The 21806-nt window shown below is 47.3% G+C and overlaps 1 protein-coding gene across 2 annotated transcripts; it reads right to left on the bottom strand.

The window, feature by feature from the left end:
• Positions 1-7178: 7178 nt before the first annotated feature.
• On the bottom strand, positions 7179-12532 carry LOC136537696 (serine/threonine-protein kinase BSK5-like). 2 transcript variants are annotated; one of them, XM_066529654.1, is made up of 11 exons: positions 12430-12532; positions 12169-12336; positions 11346-11572; positions 11129-11264; positions 10178-10311; positions 9979-10084; positions 9813-9898; positions 9407-9595; positions 8969-9130; positions 8331-8444; positions 7179-7753 (listed from the first exon to the last, which is right to left on the bottom strand). In XM_066529654.1, exons 2-11 carry the CDS (start codon positions 12233-12235, stop codon positions 7514-7516), a joined length of 1461 nt encoding a protein of 486 aa, XP_066385751.1. In that variant the 5' UTR covers positions 12236-12336; positions 12430-12532; the 3' UTR covers positions 7179-7513. The 2 variants fall into 2 exon arrangements, with proteins under 2 accessions (XP_066385751.1, XP_066385750.1); XM_066529653.1 differs by having other exon boundaries at positions 12169-12532.
• Positions 12533-21806: the final 9274 nt, after the last annotated feature.

Raw genomic sequence — 21806 nt, forward strand, 5'->3', positions numbered from 1 at the left:
TAGGGGGAGAGATATGATAAAGGAAAGGGATCAATTAAAATTTTGAGCACACAAGTAGGGGGGCAAGCTTATAAACTTGTATGTTGCTTTTTGATGTGCATTTCATATGTTTGCTTGCATAGACAAGTTTTAAATTTCAATATCCATGCTTGTGTGGTGTATGCTAGTTATAAGCTTGAATGATGAAATGAGAAACTAGCATGCATAGGCTAAAGTAACTAGACTTATATTCATTGTATGGAATCTAGACCCTTGCTTGTAATGTTAATCTCATGGGGTATTCTAGTTTTTGTGTATGTCTAGTTACTAATGGTGCTAAGGAAGGTATATTGATGCACTCCGATTGATATCATGCTTCAAAGGTCCATCTCTTATACCTTAGCATCATTTGGTAGAAATTGACTCCTATATTTCCTATCTAAGCATATGTGCAAGCTACAATCTAAACTCTTAGCACATATATAGGGGGAGCAATTGCTACCATTTGGAATTTATGAAACTTGTCCATATCCTTTACACATGGTAAATATGCTTGGACAAGCAACATGGATTTAATTAAATTTCAACTCATATCTTTGTGAAAAGGTTGTCATCAATTACCAAAAAGGGAGAGATTGAAAGCTCTAGTTTGGTTTTGGTTAATTGATGAAACCCTAAGTGCTAACCTAGTTTATCAAAGTGATTATGAGATAGGTAGCACTACTCCAAGTGATGAAGCAATGGTGAAGATCATGACGATGGTGATGGCATGGTGATGATCAAATGCTTGAACTTAGAAAAGAAGAAAGAGAAAAACAAAAGGCTCAAGGCAAAGGTATAAATAGTAGGATCCATTTTGTTTCGATGATCAAGACACTTAGCGAGTGTGATCACATTTAGGTTAGATAGTCGTACTATTAAGAGGGGTGAAACTCGTATTGAAATGTGGTTATCAAAGTGCCACTAGATGCTCTAACTCATTGCATATGCATTTAGGATCTAGTGGAGTGCTAACACCCTTGAAAATGTTTGTGAAAATATGCTAACATATGTGCACAAGGTGATACACTTGGTGGTTGGCACATTTGATCAAGGGTGGTGAAGTTTAGGTGCAAGGATAAGAAACTCCACCGGCGGAGTGTCCGCCCGTAGAGTGCGAATAGTCCGACGGTGCCACCGGCGCCCTAGACAGAAAAGACAGAGGTCACTGTGTGTGACCGAACGCTGGCCATGGTTGGACTGGTGCGTCCGGTCAGGTGTAACAGCAAAGACGCTGGCGTCGGTCAAATGATCGGACGCTGGGTTGCTCTGCGACCGTACGCTGGTAGGGTGCGTCCAGTCAGTGCTAACGTACGCTGACGTGTGGTGCACAGTGGAGACATTGAGTGACCAGACGCTGGGTGAGTCCGGTCGAGCATGATCGGACGCGTCCGGTCATGAAATGTCGCGTTTGGAACCTTACTAGAAACGACCGGACGCTGAGATCCAGCGTCCGGTCACTTTCTAACTGACGCATCTGGTCATTACTTGACCATTGAAATTGAGCGATCGGCGTTTGAAGCCGATGACACATGGCGCACATCGCACGACCGGACGCTGAGGTCCAGCGTTCGGTCAATATGACCGGAGCGTCCGGTCGACCCGTGTTTAGTGCAGTGAGGAGCACAATGGCTCTATTTCATGGGGGCTTCTATTTAAGCCCCATGGCCGGCTCAAGCTCACTCTCTTGCACATTTTCATTAACATAGCAACCTTGTGAGCTTAGCCAAAGCCCTCCCACTCATCTTCATCATTGATCCATCATCTTCGTGAGATTCGAAGAGAATCCAAGTGCATTGCTTGAGTGATTGCATCTAGAGGCACTTGGTATTCGTGTTGTGCTACGGATTTTGCTTGTTACTCTTGGTGGTTGCCACCACCTAGATGGCTTGGTGCAGCGGTGGAGGATCGGCATAAGTTGGTGATTGTTCGTGGCCGCCTTCGGTGATTGTGAGGGGAGTTGTACCTTCCCCGACGGAGTGCCGAAAGGTAACTCTAGTAAATTGCTCGTGTCATTGAGTTACCTCACTTGTGGGTAGGTTCTTGCGGTGTCCAATCGTGTGGACGAGGTTTGTGAAACACCTCTTAGCCGCCGAACCACCAAGTGTTGGTCGACACAACGGGGACTAGTGTGTTGGCAAGCACGTGAACCTTGGGAGAAAAATCAGTTGTCTCTTGCCATTTGATAATCTCCCGGTGATTGGTTTCATATTCATCTTGTGATTGGTTCATTCCTCTACATGGTGGTATAACCATCCTACTCACTCGTTTATATTCTTGCAAACTAGTTGTAGCAAGCTCTTTAGTGTAATTAGATTTGAGAGCTTGCTTTGCTATTTAAGTTTGCTTAGTAGAGCTCTTTAGAGTAGAAAGATTGAGAGCTCTTAGCGAGTAGTATCATAGCAAGTTGTGTGTCTAGCTATCATTGCAACTAGAATTGTTGGATAGGTGGCTTGCAACCCTTGTAGAGCTAGAGCAAGTTTGCATTTCGCTATTTGTCATACTAATCAAATTGCTCTAGTTCATTTGTAGATTTTTAAATAGGCTATTCACCCCCCTCTAGCCATATTAGGACCTTTCACCTACGGAGGAGTAGGATACTCCTTTGAAGGCTTTTTCAGACAGAAGGACTCTGAGGGCTTTGATCTCTCTTTGTAGCCCGCAGGATGTCTTGGTAGGGTTGTGATTCCTTTCTGTTGTGGTTGGACTCTTCGGGAGTACGGAGATGCAGGGTTCGAGGGGTCAAAAAAGATTTCTCTTGATTTCAATCCCTCCCTAGGATCTGATAGATGTGTTATTGATATGTGACCGCATACTTGGTCTCCTTACGAGTCCAACTTCCTCTGATCCCCTGCTCATAGCAGGGGTCTAGTCAGGGGGTCAGCTCATCTTGTGGTCGTCCTCCCTCAAGTGTTTTTTGATAAAAATGGAGGGGCTGAGCCATGCCATGATTTCCCTGATGGACGAATCATGGTGCTCGGTGAGCTGTTAATGGACTAGTCTGAGTAGGGCCCTGGCTTCCCATTTGCGAGGGTTTAGCATGGGTCAGCTGGTGACTAGCTCCAGATTCCTAACGGCCAGTCCATATAGTTCTCGAGTTCGTTCGACCGGTCCCAAGGGCTCGTTGCCTTTCTTCGAGGAAAAACCATGGACCGTGCTCTGGCCAAGACTTGAACGTGGGTCGGGATGCCCGTGGCACTCATGTGCTCAGGTGCTGGCAGCTAGTGGGCCCATCCTTAACCACTCCTTGCTCTAAAGGTGCCCTAGAGCAGTTGTGAACCCATCGATGGGCCAACCTTTGAACTCCTGGGCCTTAATGGGATGTGGGAGCATTTTTAGCTCTGTATTCCTCCTTACATGTGGCGGTTTTTGGCCCATCGAGGGAGCGAATCGTCGTCCGGCGCACCCTTCGGGGGGCGGCCGGGGGTGGCATGCACATGACTCCCAGAGAGGCGAAGTGACAAGGCACAATAGGTGCGTCGATCGAGGTGAACGGTTCGCCTCTCGCTCCACCTTCCCCTATAACTTAGGGTTTCTCCCTTTGTCTTTGATAGCCTAACTACAACCTCATCCTCTTCGCTTCTCCACCACAAGCGCTCGGATCTCTTACTCTCGCTCTTCCGTCACCGATGAAGTTCTCGTTCCTCCACCCTTGCTTCCCATGGAGTCGTGGTATTGCTTCGATGTCACCCACGCGCGCATAGAGGGCCTTGTCAAGCGCGGTCTTCTCCATGGGAGAACCTAGGTAGTGGAGTGGCTCGTGCCCGGTCGTGAGGAGGTACCGGCACCGCTCGATGGCTACGTCGTATCCTTCGCGCCCTTCCATGAACGCGGACTCGTGATTCCTCCCCACCCGTTCTTCCGAGGACTGTTGCACCACTACCAGATCGAGTTGCAGCGCCTGAATCCCAACGGGATCTAGCACATCGTGGCCTTCATGGTGCTATGCGAAGGGTATCTAGGGATCGAACCCCACCTCAAGCTATGGAGGGACTTCTTCTTCGTCTCCCTGTACAAGAAAAGGCAGAGAAGTGGGGACCTGTCGGTGCCGATGGGATGTGCAGGTATCCACCTCTAGGGCCATCGGTCCACTGAGTATATGACTATGGGGGTTGAACCCTAGATACCCACGACAAGGGACATGGGCCGCTGGCCGCACCATCAGAGGTGGCCCAGCCCACAAGATCAAGGCATGCGGCGCACGACATTGGTCAACGTGCACCGTAAGGCTACAAGAAGATGTGATTTATTAGATATTGTATAATACCAAATAGGATACTTTTCTTGTAGTTCTACCCCTCCAGAGCATATAAGGAGGGGCAGGGGTCCTCTAGTCGACATCCCTATACGGATTCTAGGCTTTGCCTAAGGCATTGGATTAGACATAATATCATACGATAGTCAATACAAGCCAACAGACCATAGGAGTAGGGTATTACGTCGTGCAGACGACCTGAACCTGTCTAACTCTTGTGTCTCTATTGCCTTCTTGTTCTTGATTACACGCACCTCTGCCAATCAATCTACCTTCGTGGGATACCCCTCGAATGACTGCCGACGATATTCTGTTGATAGTTGGCGCGCCAGGTAGGGGGTGTGCGTGTTGATCCTCTAGTGAACCAGATGGCGTACCTCAAGTAACAGCGTTGGTGGTGACTCCACGTCTCTCGACATCTTGAATCGAGATATCCTTCCATTGCCGATGATCTCGGACTCAGTGTCCCAACATCTCGTGGCTGCGCGGTAGATTGAGCTAAGATCATCATCGTGCAGCTTCAATCTCCAACTCGTCTGTTGTTGCCCCCTCAAGATCGATTTGCTACACACGCGGATCATGACGTCCAGGCTGATCGAGCAAACAAGCAAGGGACAAACGCATCTACAAGGCATGCGGGAGTCAGGCTTCCATGCATGTACGCATGCATTATGGATTGGAATTCCAACAGATCGATCGATAGTCCGCCTCGATCGAATCCGGCTCTAACTCGTATCCGACCAAGTTTGACTCCAGCTCTCCCAAGAATAGCGGTCGTCCAACTCAAGTCCTTACCAATTCCTTCCCGGTTAAGTTGCTCAGATGCATAATTTACAAAGTCGTGCATAATGATGCAAGGAAATAGAGATCTGTTCAAACTGTGGAGCATATACATGGTTACGTATCATCTATCAAAAGCAAGCACGCTTCGGCCACGTCCCATCTACTCCGCCATGCAGCATCATTTCTCTAACCAATCAATGATCTCCGCGAATCTGATCTACATAAGGCCGATCAGTGGCATAAGGACGACATCGCCCGGACTACTCGCTCCGACCGCCTATCGCGTCGCAATGATGATCACCGCGTAGAACGGTGCTATGACGACCGCGATCGCTGCCATGACGATAGGCCGGAAAGCTCAAGGACCTAGCTGACGTAGTGGCTAGCCATTCGTGGCCTGTTGTGGACGATGAGATGCGGTGATGAAGAAATCTAGGCTCCTGAAGCACACATGCGCGTCTGGGACCTAGCTGACGCCGTGGCTAGCCATTCGTGGCCTGTTGTGGACGACGAGACGCGCAAAAGGCCCCTACTAGGCACGCCAACTGTCGGTGTTTTGAACCGCCGACTAGTAAATTTGTGTTTGCGCGTCTGGCCTGGATGGTGTGCTCGGAGGACACAAGGGTTTATAATGGTTCGGGCGGAATGTCCCTACATCCAGTTTTGAGTCTGCTCGTGTTACCGGCACTTGTTTGTAGTAGGGGTTACAAACGGGCGAAAGAGGGAGAAGGTCCCAAGTCTCTGATGGAAGGATCGAATGGAGCTGAGTCTAGTTGAACTCAGTCCCTCCCCTCCCCCGTGGGGCGTCCTGCTTCCCCTTTTATAGGTGAAGGGGAAGGCACATGTTACACGAGAGAAAGAGAAAGAGAGTGACAAAAAAGCGAGGAGGAAGAGGGCCTCCGGGGTTGCGTCGTCCTTCACCCCCCCTACGTGGGTCCCGCCGGTCCTGTAGATGATGACGAGGATAGCTCCACGTCGCGACCTTGTTCGCCACTGGCGCTACACGCGGGCGTCGTTAGCCGGTTGTGGCGCCCCATTTCGTCCTGGCAGGTAGCATGGTCAACAGGTACCCCTGACGGAAGCCGTGCGGGGGTTAGGCAACATAGTGTTGGCCTGCTTGATGCTGTCGGTGACGTGAGCTCCCAAGTATGGCCCGTCGTGGCCACGTGTCATGTCAAGACGTGCCTACTCCCTTTCTGGTGTCAGAAGTTTGATCCCGGGTCCGTACTCTTATACCCGTAGTGGTTGGAGATGGTGCGGGCCCTCGTGGGGCCTATGCTCCCGCCTAAGACTGAATTTGTTTCCTTAGGGTCGAGCGAGGCGGGCTCCCCCCTCGAGGGGTCGGATGAGACGGAGCCCACGCCCTCGGGGTCGGACGAGACGGAGCCCGCGCCCTCGAGGTCAGGCGAGACGGAGTCCGCGCCCCCGGGGTCGGACAAGACGGAGCCCACGCCCTCGGGGTCGGACGAGACGGAGTCCGCGCCCTCGAGGTCAGGCGAGACGGAGTCCTCGCCCCCGGGGTCGGACAAGACGGAGCCCACGCCCTCGAAGTCGGGCGAGTTAATTATTCGTGGCCATTAGCCTCCTTCCGGGTATCTCTAATATCGATACCCGACACAAACCAAGGGCACGACACATTGTACACACAAACCAAAAGTATGACAGCGAACACAACACAACCACGCAGCTATGCCCACACACAAAACAAAATTTGATGCGAAAGAGAAATATTCGCTCCCTCCCTTTAGATATAATACTGCTCAACACATACACAAATAAAAAAAATGCAATAAGTTGCCTCCTCCGTGCTCCCTTCGTCCCGGAATAAGTGCACATCTCATACTTCGAGGAGTCAATTAATCTTAAGTTTGACTATATAAAAACAGAAAAATATAAATACTAATATTTATGATATCAAATACTTGACATTATTAGATTAATCATGTTATATATTTTTCACAACAAACATATTTATAGGTACAAACATCAGTACGATTTCTTATAAATCTGGTCGAACTTTGAAAGTATGAGATATGTACTTATTTTGAGACCGAGAAAGTAGTGCATAAGAGAGCCTAGCACTAGAGATACTGTCAAGGATTAACCATAGTTGAACGTTGCCTGACCTCAAATATCTTAAGTTGCAGAGTTCAAAAGTTTGTATATACATGAATTTGTTGAAATAAATGGAAATTCTGTCACTTTACAAACTCACATCAACAGAATGCTATTGCAAACTAGTTGCCCATTCCTGTATTCATGAATATATTGGAGGTGTAATAACAGCCAACCTAGGAGTTTTTGACTTGTAAAACCACGGGAAATACCGATACAAGTTAGGGAATACCAAAAACAGCCCTACTGGTGGCAAAGCATTGGAGGGAGGCACCCGAAATGCAGGCGATCTAGGTACAAGCAGGACAGGGTATCACAAATTCAGGGCTATACAGATCTAGCTCAACTATTCCTTGCAGCCTCCAAGGCAGTGCCAATCTTCAGTGCTTCTTGGCTTTCAGCCTCCCTTCCCAGGTTATGAAGTGCCATGGCCTGCAGGTAGTGTCCCATCGGCCAGTCGGATGCAATAACCGCGGCTCTCTTTGCATCCTCAAGGCCTTTCTGGGGATTGCCAATCACCACATATGCGAAACATCTCCGCGCCAGCATGGTTGGAGCCACCGCTGCGCCTGAGTCGAGGAACTGCCAAGTATCCAATACCACAGATTAATAGCCTGAAGGTGCCAAAAACATAATCCTGCAACACAGACTACTTCACACTGCCTATGTCTTCATTATCATACCACAAAGAACTACTTCCTCCGTTCCAAATTATAAGACAGATTTTGGTTTTCTAGATACATTATTTTTATTATGTATCTAGACATAGTGTACATCTAAGTACATAGCAAAAGTTATGCGTCTAGAAATGACAAAACGTCTTATAATTTGGAACAGAGGGAATAGTTCCTAGACATTCACACAACTGTGTCAATAGGTGTATCATCGCAATTTTAGCTACAAAACCTCCTGACTAAACCACAATGCTTGAAACGCCTTACACATGCTACTTAGCGACTGTCATAGCATCCCAGTAGAGGACAAAAAATTGGGCCATTACTCTGAAAATCCATAAAAAAACCTAGTTGGAATAAAAGCAATCTAAAAGCGGCTGAATACAATGAAATGGCAAAGCTACCATTCTGAAATAGGACAAAAGGTAAGTACAGATATAGGAAGGAGAATTATAGGTGTGCATCAGATGATAATATAAGCATACCCTTGAGTAACACTCAATTGCAGTCACGAATTCCTTAGACTTAAAGGCATTGTCTGCATGCCTCTTAACAACAAAGCTCTCAGATACATCACCATTCCATGACTGGAGAGAGAGCTGCAAGTTCCAACATTCAAAATACAAATGTAAGAATATTTATGACTGAGCATGATTATATAGTTGTAATGTGAATGTAACCTCAAAGTTGTGTTTCATGCAGAATGTGACGAGCATATGGATGCCATTGTTTTATCATACATCCAAGACCAGTAAGATTTTCAATGCAAGGTACCAGAATTTACTTAGTTAAAACAGAGTAAGATAAGGTATATTTATCGCATTCATGATTGATGAGAATCCCTACAATATATGTACTTTATCACATTAAAGCAGTATAAAACGGGGGTAAGATAACATCTTCTCTCTTTTTCTCTGTTTATCACAGAGAGTACAGTGCAAACAAGGGGGAAGCAGTATATAACATGAGCTGGCCATGCAAGACCACTGATGACAACCCCCACTATTTATCTATCACATGGCTTTAGTAATTGGATTGTTACTTGCTGAAAAGAGTACAGCACAATAGTGTTGCAGCAACAAACATCCTAAGAATAAGGTTAACTAGCAAATAGTTCTTTTACCTCAGCATTAGCCGCGTCGTCCTCATTATATCCATCATGCAGCAATATTTCATGCACCTCATTCAGGTCTGCTCTGGCAAAAGCTTTCCCAATAGCGGATAAGGAAACTCGATCTGAGTTTTTCTTATCATGTTGGATCCCCAGCAAAGTGTGCGACAGAGTCTGCAATAAAATTCAGTTAGAACTATTAAGCAAGGAAAACTGTAAAAATAATGACATAAGTCCACATGCTAGAAAAAACAAGTTAGAATGTATGGCACACACGAACAACCTTTGTGTTCTTAACACATGCACTAAGTGCATTCGAACAAAATAACATCAGACTTACTACCTCTAATTTACAATTGATTTTTTTTAACAAGGGACATTTGCGTACTCAAGAATCACCATGGTATAAGAATTTTAACATGAAAAGACCATAGCAAGAAAGAACATTACAGAAGCATCTTTCTGGAGACCTGCGAGACCGGATACCACAGTTTTCAGATTTGGCCGGTCACGTGCTTCATATTGCAAGCAGCGGGATGCTAATCGCATCAAGTCAGTTCCATCGGAGTTGGATACATGACCTTCCAAGCAAGAATCCATCAGCACTAGAAAGTTCTTTCCTCTTATAAGGTCGAGTGCCTACAGGGAAAAGAAAAGGTAATGTCAACTCGTTCCCTCGAAAAAATATACCAAAGGCAAAAAATAAATATCCACACACAAAGAACTAAATAAAGGAGAGAAAAGGTTAGTGTAGAATTTATTTCTATATAAATTCTAGAATATGTTAATAGCACTACAGCGCCAATGTATTATAAGTGTAGACTATGTTAAAAGCACACAGGGTAGGAAAACTTACATGACTTGGTGGAATGTGCTTTCCACTCAGGAGATCAAGCAAGACAGTGCCAAAACTGTAAACCACACTCTCAGGACTTACTCTGCCTGCAGAACAGATAACAGTTAAAGAGGCACATCCCCAAAATGTTTCATGGGATACTATTGCTAGTGTGTGACACATTTACCTGTCTTAAGATACTCAGGAGGCGTGAAAGCCAAATTAGTACTGTAACTCTTTCCATCCCTGCTGTTCTTCATCAGACCAAAACATGATAGTCTTGGATTACCATCCTACAAAATTGGCCCACAGTCAAAACACAAAAGGATTAATGCTTTTGTATGAAAGATCTGAGAAGCAACTAATGCGAACAAGTAAAGACCTACCACATCAAAGACGACCCTGTATGCATGCAGATCATGATAGAGTGCCCTCCCTTTGCTACTGCAGTAGTCCAACGCCTGTGCCACATAAAGCGCAGCCCTCATCCTCATTGCCCAACCCAATGGATTTGTCTCCCCTGCCACATATAACCACCATATGAGGATAAAATGCAGCTATCGTCTTTTTTAACACAGAGCAACTATCATATATTAGATTGATATAATCCACTTAAAGATCAAAATTTTAAATGCTTAAAACTCCTGACAGCCATATCCCTCCGAGAGTGGTCCATAAATGAAAGGTCATAGCAATTCAAATCCTCCCTAATAACTACCATTTGTTGGAAGCAACATTTGCAGGTTAGATGCAAATCAAGCTACATATATCCTCTAGCATGGCCAAAAAATCAATGGCATGAATGACTGCTGCACCTCCAACCAGAACAAAGTAACAAAGTGACACAACCCAATATTGGTGATTAAAAGTAACTATAGAAAACCAGTGTCTTGGTTTATTGCTAGCCTAAAGTACAGAGATAGCACCAGATACAACAAACAGGTAGAGGATTTGGCACTAGAAACTACTTCCACCCTCTGCGGCCAAAGGCCACACTTCCACAGTGGTTACTGGTACTGAGGTACAGGCGACAAACACACATCCTTAAATATGGTGACTAAAATTAATTATAAAAGACCAGTGTCGATTTCCAGTTAGCCTAAAGTACAGAAATAGCCCCAGATAAAGCAAACAGCTAAACAGTTGTGCAGCAGAAACTAACTTGAACAACACTCTACAATTTAAGGCAACACTTCCAGATTGGATACAGGTGACAAACACACATCCTTAAATATGGGTCCCAATACCATCACCTTGATGCTACATTCGAACTAGTACCACATCAGAATCAACTCGCTAATGTAAGAGAAGAGTGAGGAAGGAGAAACCAAACATACAGTGGAAGAGATGCTTTGCCAAGGTCTCGTGCGGCATGAACTCTGCGACGAGGAGACGCTCGCCGCTCTCGCAGCAGCAACCGATCAGATTGGCCAGGCGACCACTGCGCAGCTGCCCAACAGCCCTCGCCTCCTCCTGCACCCACGGACACACAGTCATTCAATCAGACGAACATAAGAAACAATCCATCCATCACACGGAGCAAGGTACACGAACCAGGAACTGGCGCGAGTCCGGCCAGGCGGAGCGACCGAATCGCTTGATGGCGACGGTGCGGCCGGATCTAAAGAGCGTGCCGCGGTAGACCACGTTGGGCGCCTTCTCGCCGTGCTCCGACACGATGCGGTCGGGGGCGAAGCCGTCGGTGGCCGCCCGGAGCTCGTCGAGGCTGTACTCGGCGAACACCGGCACGCCGCTGCCGTCATCCTCGGCGGCGCCATTCTCTGCACACAGGGAATCGAACACGGCTGTCGGATCAGGACCAAGGACGCGAGCAGACAGCCAGACAGACACTCGCCATTCTCTGCACACCACGCTCGGAATCAACAGCAAACCACTCGCTGTTAGCTTCGCATTGCTCTCCGCCACGAGAGTGCACGAAGAAACGCGGAGAACCAAACACGATTAAGTCCAGAAACCTCGCGAGAGCAACCGAATTCGCCGAACCGAGAGGAGGAGAAACGTGAGGAATCAGCGGAGCAAGTGGCGGCCGCCGGCCAGAGCGAACCACGATTCGGATCGCTCTTGCGCGTGCGAACAAATCGAACGGATGGGATCGGAGCCACAGTTCGAGCGAGATCGACGGGGCCGCATCCCACCAAACGGAAGCGCGAAATCACGCACGCGGAAACGAACAGCAGAAACACCTGAAAAGCCGCAGCAGAAAAAACACCCCAAATGCCGGGCCGACGCCGCCGCCCCCAACAACAGAAGAATCAGGCGCGGGGCGCGGCGAGAGTGTGATGAGGAGAGAGAAAACAAAAACACGGAGAATCCTAGGGAGAGGCAGCGGTGGTGGCAATGTGCGGTAGGCGCGTACCGAGCATCGGTGATTTGAAGTGGGGAGGCCACCAGCAGACGGAGAGCTTGGAGCAGCGAGCACCCATGGCCGCGCGCGCGCGCGCTCGCTCGCCTAGATCTCGCAGGCAGCCGCAGCAGGCGACGGTTCCGTCCGCTCCTCCACCACCTCTCGCTCGCCTGCCTGCCACTGGTAGGGCTCGAATAGAGTAAGACTAAAATACTTGCGAGGTGCGAGAAGGGGGGGTGGCCGGGTGGGACTGAGGAGGGAGGAAGAAAGGACCCGAGTGGGGCGTCCGGGTTGTGGATCCGAGGAAGGTGGTGGTGGGCTCTTCCGCTCTTCCTTCCTTCCCCTGCTTTTGGCACCCCTGCTGTCTGCAGCCTGTTTGCTGCTCCTCTCTCAACCTTTCTTCCTCGCCTCCCCGCATTATATACTCGCGAATCTTTTTTTCCTTTCCACCGGAAAACAGGAGGATTTTGTGGCCTTTTGATTGAAAGCACCAGGTAGTCAGGCATGCACATGTAAATTATTTTGAGCTAGGAGTATGCTTCTTGTTTTTCTCGAATATACGGTTGAAAAATGTTCCGCGGCTTCTATTTATTTTGCGTGTGTGTGGATGGTCTAGGGTTTATGTGCACGTGCTATGAACATATATGTGTTGCTCAGTCCAAACAGATATAATGAGCCCGTTTATTGATTGGTTTCTGTGCTGATAAGCCCGACAGGGATTAATGGTTTTTTTATATAAGTCTATGCCAAGAGTTAATGGATTTCTGCACGTGTGAAACTGTCGTTATAAATTTTGAACAGGATTTATGGTTTGTCAATAAGTAGCTATGAACCACCCCATAACTATCAAACTCAAGCCTGATTTTGATAGAGTACGAATGTATAATAGCTTGAAAGCAAATTTGTACAAGAGCGCTGAGCGGCATGGAACTCCAGCCAGTCTGAGGGACCTCCATGTCCACGGCACTTAAAAGGAAAAACACAATGCTAAAAAGCTGGTCACAAATAGCTCACAGAAACACATGTCCTATTCCGGTAACAGCTTAGAAATGCACGCCTCCATTGCAGAATATCTTCTTTTATCGTTATTGCAATATCTTCTTTGACCATTATAGCAACATTTGACGGCATATAACTAGCATGGTGGGAGGCGCCCATTACTTTTCTTCCAAATATTCCAAGTGACACAAATGAAGGTGTACATAGCTTAAGGGTGCGTATGATCACATTATGACCTTATCACTCACCGTTGTTGCAAATCGGTGATCTCTAACGACCCGTTTAGAGCCCTGTTCGCTTGTCTTATAAGACGTACTATTTCAGCGAATAAACAGTATTTTTCTCTCACAACAAATCAGCGAATGGTACTCTCAGCTATGGCTTTTCCGCAAAGCGAACAGGGCCTAGGTCCTTTAAATTTCCGGTATTTTTTAGCATGCATACTCGATATGATAGTTCTCCTTCCCCGGTGCTGATGGCGTCGTTGTTCGATTACAAAACAAGTGCCTGCTGCTTCGGAGGACATGATGGGCAGCAAGAGCAAGTACGGAATCATCCTTTCCATTTTTCAGGCCAAGAATCTTACATGGGTGTTGTGGGCTTCAATGGGATTATTTGGAATTGTCATTTCTACCAAAATAGGCTGTCCAAACAATATGATTCTAATTCAATTGAATTCTATAAATCAAGCAGGCCCCAAAGGAACAGGCTTAGAGTTATGTCTAGCTAGTGACACAAAAGGCGCGTATTCATTTTAGACGCGGTAGTTGCTAGATAAAAGGACTGTAGTAAAAGAATTTATGTGCATATTTGTTGGGCGTATATGGAAATGTGCGTCAAAGTTATCGGAATTATTTATCAAAAAATAGTAGAGTGGTACTTTTCGGAACCTAAAAATCTCATAGTTTTCATTTTTCTCTTCCATTCCACGTGCAACTCCATTTCTTAAAAGTTTATTATTTTGTAAAAGCTGCCAATGTGCCACACCTAGGTAAGCACCGGAGTGGCAGATAATAATACCAACAAGGTGATGATACATATCTTAATAGTTTTCATTTAATTATAATAAGACGAGTAAAATGTTACCTGATTCAAATGAGTGGATGTGGATCCATATCTTAGTAGTTTTTATTTTATTTAATTATAATAAGACGATACCTTTGATTCACAAGTAGTAGCCATATGGTTTAGTACATACTAACTACATGCTAACAATGATACTCATTATGATCTACTTCAAAATTTAGCACTTATTAATTTCCATACAGGTAACGGTAGCAGTAACTCCTAAGTCAAAAGGAGTCGCGTTTACTTTACTCCTTTGTCCCCGAAAGATTCAATTTATAGGCCAAAAATTCGTCTCCAAAAGAATCGATTTCTGGAGGTGAGTGATCCACCGATCAACATTAATCTCCCTCGTAGTCTGGGTTGCGTTTAACACAACCTCTCTCTCCTACGCTGCTATTGGATACTCCAAACGACACTACTTAATTAGGCTTCTCGATAACTGAAAAACTATTAAGATTCAGCAGTTTAATGTGGGACAACATGGTCTTTTATCTTCTTTGCTAATATGTCTTAAAGTTGCTAGGAATTCATTTTTTAAGTGATAGAGTGAGTAACACTTATCAGTTTTTTCCTTCCATTTGATTGCACGAGTAGCAACAATAAACCCATCATGGCTGTTGTGTGCATTTGTGCAGGCATATGTTCGCTTGATGCATGGCACAGTATACAATTATACGATTGGCAGGCAAAAGGAAAGGGCACACACGTCGTCGTCGTCGCCTTCGGCTAAAGGAGGCCCATCGGCTCGGCTGCCTTTGTACATACTCAGTGGACTTGGTTCACGGACCGGATGGACGGACGATCGTATCAGTTGGGATTTATTTGTTGGAGAAGAAGAATTACTAGCGGCTAGCGCCGAATCACATGAGCACCTAATTGAACTCGTGGATGCTTACAGCAGCGGCACCGATAGTAGGATCTCTTGTTCCGCGTCGTCCGGGCCGCACGTATTTAGGATCAAAACCGCATGGATCGAGCTTTCGTTACCACGTTGCACGCAGGCACGTCGTCAGCTGTTACTCCTACCAACTTACCATAACAGCAGGCAGAAGACCCCGCACGCACGCGGCGCCGCGGCGCACGACTCGGCACGGGCCCTCGTGATGGAGCCGCACCGAGGGCGCTCCAATACAGCTATAGACATTAATTAAACGGTTACCTAAGTATTTAGCTGATATGATGAGGTAGTTATCGATGAGAGAGAAAAAATATAGAAATCGGGTCTAAGTTACAAATCATGTTTACACGAGAATTAAGAATATAATTGGTAAAGAATAGAGAGATAATCTATGTGATTAGATAAAAAATTATTTTATAGGAACTATCTGCTGAGACCATGATTTCTTTATAGTGTATATATAAATCAATAGGTATTTGACTGCCCTGAGAATCCATATGAACGCGCATCGCGCTACGGCACACGGCAGCGGGCCAGCGGCGCATCTTCCATGCTACTAGTACTGCTCGTCTGCTCGCTAGTGGCCACGGAGCGCAGTGCGTGCGTGCGTGCGGCTGCTGGGGCCGGGCCGGGCCGGAACGCTCTTTGCCGTCCCCCCTATTTCCGTTCCCCGTGCGCGCGTACGGGACGGGCAAGATCTTTTGCCCCCCTCCGCGGCTCCACAGTCCCAGGCCCCTCCTCGGCGCTCGACGTGACGGGCGGCGTAGATGCGCTGCCGGCCGGCCGTCCTTCCACGCTACGGCGCGCGCGCTCACGTGCGTGCACCCCGCACCCCCGAAGCCCGTGTAGCCTGTACCACGACGCGACCACGCGCTCGGGGGAGGGGTGCCGGGCGGCCTGTGCTGTCTGCCTCCGATTCAATTCCTGTCCCGACACCGGGGACGGGGCCGGGGCTTCGCGTTCGCACGCACGAGGGGCCTCATCACTCGCGCCGTGGCTGCCCAGGCAGGCCTTCAATGGCCGCAGCTGGCGAGCCGCTGGCTGGAAACTGGAGTGGCGTTGACATTTGCGCATGCAAGCCGGCAAGCCGCACGGGCTGCCTCGGCGACCGGCCACCGGGCTGGCAACTGGCATGCATGATGAACGTACTCCTGCTCGTCTGCTCCTACAGCAACCAAATGCAGGCTCCTGTTACTGCACTATTACCAGTGTCTTGCTCTGTTTCATGGGTTGTCAGACAGTGAACGAGCCGGCTGCCGGCGGACGCGACGAACCCCCCGATCGCCATCGTTCCGTACGGGTACGACACAGTTGGCGCGTGGAAGCAAACATTCCAGAACGTCCCCGGCCGGCCAGGACAGGAGAGGTGGACGCTCAGTGCCTCCAGCTCGCGCGAGAGAGGACGACGACGCCACGACTCTCATTACCCGTGCACTCTTGGCACGCACACACGGCACCGGATCCTCCTCGTGTGCTCCTGTGTGACTGTGTCTCCATGAATCGGCCCGGCAGAGAATCGAAGGAGATCTTTTTAGCTTGTCTGTCCATGCGATCATCCCTTTACGGCGTTGGTTTCGAGACGAGCCATGAATCTAGCCTCGCTCGCCAACTGCGCAAGCCGTGGTCTACCACGCTTTTTACGTACTCTACACATTTGCATTTTTTTTAGGCTGTGTTTAGTTGTAGAATTTGGATTTTGGGGCTACTGTAATATATTCGTTTTTATTTGGCAAATAGTGTTCAAACATGGACTAATTAGGCTTAAAACGTTCGTCTCGCAATTTTCCACCAAACTGTGCAATTAGTTTTTCTTTTCATCTACATTTAATGCTCCATGCACAGCCGCAAACATTCGATGTAGCAACTTTTTGGAAGTTGGGTTGGAACTAGAAGACCTAAACAAGGGCTTACTCCTGGGTGATCTCGCTGCCTTGCCTCGTGATGAATCCTTCGGTCGGACAGAGCAGAGCAGGGCAGTGAGCAGTGAGGCACAGTGCCATGGAATTGTTCGCAGCATCGCAATCGCATCGCAGGCTTCCGTGTGCTGGAGACATGACCGACCCAGAGTACTCGTCGTCATCGCAGCGTAGGCTAGGGGCCTCGGGCCTAGAGGTACGGTGACGCAGGTCGTAGCTGGCGGGGCGCCCTGCTTTTCGTACGCCCGGCCTGCCCTGCCGCCCCTGCGCCGCGCCGCTGCCCTGCCCGCTAGGCAGGGCCTCCTCTCAGCTCAGCTGCTCAGGTCATCCGATGGCGTGGCCTCGTGGAGTCGTGGGTCACTTCGCGCCGCGGATGCGACGGATTGAAGAATCCCCCGTCCGTCCGCGCACGCAACGGCGACGCACGCGCCGGCGCGGCCTCGGAACTCGGAGAGCGACGGGTTGCGTTGTGTCGCAGTGTCAGCTAGTAGGTGCATGCGCCCGTTGGTCCGGTGTGAGGACGTGAGGTTGGTCTGAGCCAGGACCGAGGTGGATTGGATGGACGGAGACATAGCGCGTGTTTAGTTTTGGAGAAAAGTTAGAATTTGGCTACCGTAACATTTTGTTTTTATTTAGTAATTAGTGTTTAATTATGGACTAATTAGGCTCAAAACGTTCGTCTCGCGATTTCTCATAAACTGTGCAATTAGTTTTTTTTCGTCTACATTTAATGCTCCATACATGTATAGTAAAATTCGATATGATGGATACTGTAGCACTTTTTAGTAAGTTTTTTTAAACTAAATACGGACATAGAGGAGTGAAGTGAGGCTGGGATTGGTGGCAATGATGGTGGCTCAGGCAGCCAGGCAGACCGCGCTGCACAAACCACTGGCATGTCGCTCTGCTTGCGCTGTCCTGCCGGCTAGCTGCCGCTGCCCACCCCAGCACCACTGCCCTGCCTAGTAGTCCTTCCACGAGCCGGCCGGCGTAGCGCCTCGTTTAGATCACCTCCAAATTTAAGTTTTTTCGCTCTCTCTTCATCACATCAATTTTTAGCCGCTTGCATGGAGCATTAAATGTAGGTAAAAAAATAATTAATTGTACAGTTTAGTTCGAAATCACGAGATGAATTTTTTGAGCTTAGTTGGTCCACGATTGAACAATATTTACCAAATAAAACGAAAGTGCTACTATTCATTGAGTGAAATTTTCTGCAATCTAAACATGGCCCTACTGCTCGGCTCGCAAACTTCGATCACAAGTGTCATGATGCCGCTAGAGATACGCTGCTGACAGAGGTAGCTGTAGGATCGGATCACGGGAGCGCCTGCTGCAGTGCTGCCGTTGCCTTCCAGCTTCTTCGTACAAAAGAAAACGAAACCAGTACGGAGTAAGCCTTTATCCTTCTGTTGCGACATTTATTTAGGACATGGAGATGCATTTAGGACCATGGCGCCAGTTTTGGAGTGTCACTGATGCAGCGCTATAGGCGCCTCGTGTCACTGCCATTTTATCCTGTCACCGTACACCTTTCTCGAACCATTAACAGAGCCTCGTTCGCTTCGCGAAAAAAAAGCGAAACACTGTTTCAACTGAGTCGTTGAGAGAGAAAAATGATATTCCAACTTAAAAAACAAATTGAAAAGGACGAATTATAAGAGAAGCGAACAATACCAGAGTTTATTTCGTCCTCCAACTAAGCCTCCGTTTAGATCCCATAAAAAAAGAATACATAGAATCTCATTCAAACAAAGACTCCAATATACAGATTCTAAGAATCTCAAAATCCAATGAAACACATATCACGGGCAGTGGCGGAGCCAGGATTTATAGTTAGGGGGGCCGGCCGTCAGGAATTATACTTAGGGGGGCCGGCTCGATCTTTTTCATTACGATAATTTTATTATCTAGTTGTGTTTTGTATGATTATATTATCTAGAAGATATTAATAGGTATATATGACAAGAATTTTATATAATCTTCCTCTTAATATAAATAAAAAATATTAAGTCATACTATTTTTTTTTTTTGTCAAACATTGGGGGGGGGGGGCATGGCCCCTGCCAGCCCCCCCGTGGCTCCGCCAGTGTATTCACGGGCCCTATATAAAAGAGCACCTGCCAATGGCAGAGCCGCCATCTGATCCAAACCAGCACATTCCGAGCAGGCACCGAGTCAGATGAGGAGGCCGCCATCTTCAGATATACAGATATGCAATGCAACAACTGGTAACAAAATCACCAACCCAACCTGGCTCCCCGGCTCCGGCAGCTACGACGAAGGTGTCGCCAAGCCAACACCTCGGGGGCATGATCGCCCAGACCCAATCCCAGGCCTCGTTTAGATTGCGAAAAAATTTCAACCCGATGAATAGTAGCACTTTCATCTTATTTGACAAATATTGTCCAATCATGGATCAACTAGGCTCAAAAGATTCATCTCGTGATTTCGAACTAAACTGTGCAATTAGTTATTTTTTTACCTACATTTAATACTCCATACAAGCGGCTAAAAATTGATGTGACGAAGAAAGAGCAAAAAAACTTGGAATTTAGATGGCATCTAAACAAGGCCCCAGAGAAGGAAAAAGAAGAGCAGGCAAAAGGCAGAAAAGGGATATCACTGTCGCTGTGCTCGGTGCCTAATTCGTTCCAAAACTGATACACCCCCAATTTTTCTTCTCTATCGAGGGAGAAAAACTACTCGTATCGACGAATCAGCAATCTTTTTTTTTATTCCTCAGCTCTGGTAGCACAGGTTGTAGTATCAACCAAACACTCGCACGCACACACTCCACACACGCCAACCCACGCCACTGAGTTATACGCTAGATCTAGAACCTTGTACTACCATACATATACGCCTATAAGATATTTAAAAAAAACACAACTTTGTTAGCGACGCGCGTTGCCATTCCATCTATAGACGTCTGAGGTCCTACAACGAGAAAGGCCAAGTTTTTTCACTATTTTCATCACATTAAATTTTTGAAGTATTAAATGTAGATAAAAAAATAACTAATTACACAGTTTAATTATAAATTACGAGACGAATCTTTTAAGCCTAGTTAGGCCTTGATTGAATAATAATGGTTAAATACAAACGAAAATACTACAGTACCGAATAGTGATTCCTAACCTCAATCTAAACCAGGCCAAAGTGCGAGAAAGCCTCGGTTGGAAATCAGTGTCGAGCAGGACTCGAACACTGGCCGGTAGAAAGGCAGCTACCGGCCTCTGCCACCCGCGCTACACGCGATTCCCGGCGAATCAGCAATCTAGGTGCCCGGGGGCCGAGGGGAAAAAGGCGACGGCGGGGCGGGCCGTGTCCCCGTGGCGTCGCGGCCGTTGGGGGCACGGCGGCGGCAGCGTAACGTGCCCCAGGCCCCGCCCCCACGACACACACGCTGTCCCGTCGTGTCTCTCCTCCACGGCCCCAACCCGCCCGCCCACCGCTTTTCCGAGCTGTGTCGACGTAACGCAAGCCGTCCAGGAGACCAGGACCCTGCGTAATCCACGAGTATCGCTGTGCAACGCCCGTCCATCCACTTGCCTGAGAATGACACTCTGTACGTTGTTGCTCTACAGCCCTACTCCAAACGCCAAATGGGCATGATTTTAGTAACACTCCTTCCGACCAAAAAAGAGAGAGTGATAATTCTGGCATGGCACCGTGTCAAAACATTTAAAAAATAGACATTGTTAATATTTACAATACCAAACAAATACCATTAGATTGGTCATTGAATATAATTCTATAGTATATCTAGTTTGTGCCATAAATAGTTCTATCTTTTTTGTAAATTTGATAAGATTTTAGATAGATTCACTAAGAAAAAAGTAATATTTTTTTTCAGACGGACGTAGAACTCTCAAGTACTGTACTATTACAGCACCTAGTGGCCGGCCAGTTCTTGATTTGGGAGATCTTTCTTTGGAAAGTACGTAATAAATAGTCGCATGCGATTGGATTGTGGGTGTCCGACTGTCCGGGCGGAACTAGGATTTATTTGGAAAAGAATATATACGTGGGCCTGTGTGCATTCGCAGGCCTGACTCCAGCTCGGCTGATACGCCAGCTGGGCCTCATGGTAGAGCTCAGAAATTTGCACGCAGCTGTAGTTGGGTTGGGTCTCACGAGAGTGGGCCGTTGGATCGGTTGGAAGGAATGTACGTAGGCCCAGCTTGTAGGGAGGAAGTGTCTGGATGACGTAGATTTTCTTCGGCTACATTTTGGAATTTTGGTATGGTGTTTGGCGTGAGGAGTGTCCTTTTAAAGTTAAGTTATTAATTTATTATAGAGAAATCTCTATAAGGTGCTAATTTAACCAAGTTTATAGAAAACAGGAAAAGTGGTTCTTTAGCAAGTGTACATGGATTTAATTCAACGATTAGATACATCAATTGAAGAGACAAAATGTTTTTGGGTGCCAGATGACTCCTTGCCAGTGTTTCCAATCTTGAAGAGTCGTCCCCGTTACAACTTAGGTGCTGTTTGGTTCGCCATTTTCATCCCACCATCGATTCACAGCGTGACTCGTTAGCGTTGCTTTGCGTTTGGTTGGGCCCGATGGTAACAGATTACAGTGCAAACCGATCCAGCTCAATACGGCCCTGTTCATTTGTCTTCTAATTCATATTTTTCAACTTGTCTTTTTAACTAAAATAATATTTTTGTCTCAGAATAAATCCGCCAGAACGGCGTATTACATCTGGTTTCAGCGAAACCAACGGGGCCGTAGTACTCGCCCCCGTGCAATCCGCTCG

The sequence above is a fragment of the Miscanthus floridulus genome, chromosome 2, assembly GCF_019320115.1.
Source record: "Miscanthus floridulus cultivar M001 chromosome 2, ASM1932011v1, whole genome shotgun sequence".
Classification (NCBI taxonomy): Eukaryota; Viridiplantae; Streptophyta; class Magnoliopsida; order Poales; family Poaceae; genus Miscanthus; species Miscanthus floridulus.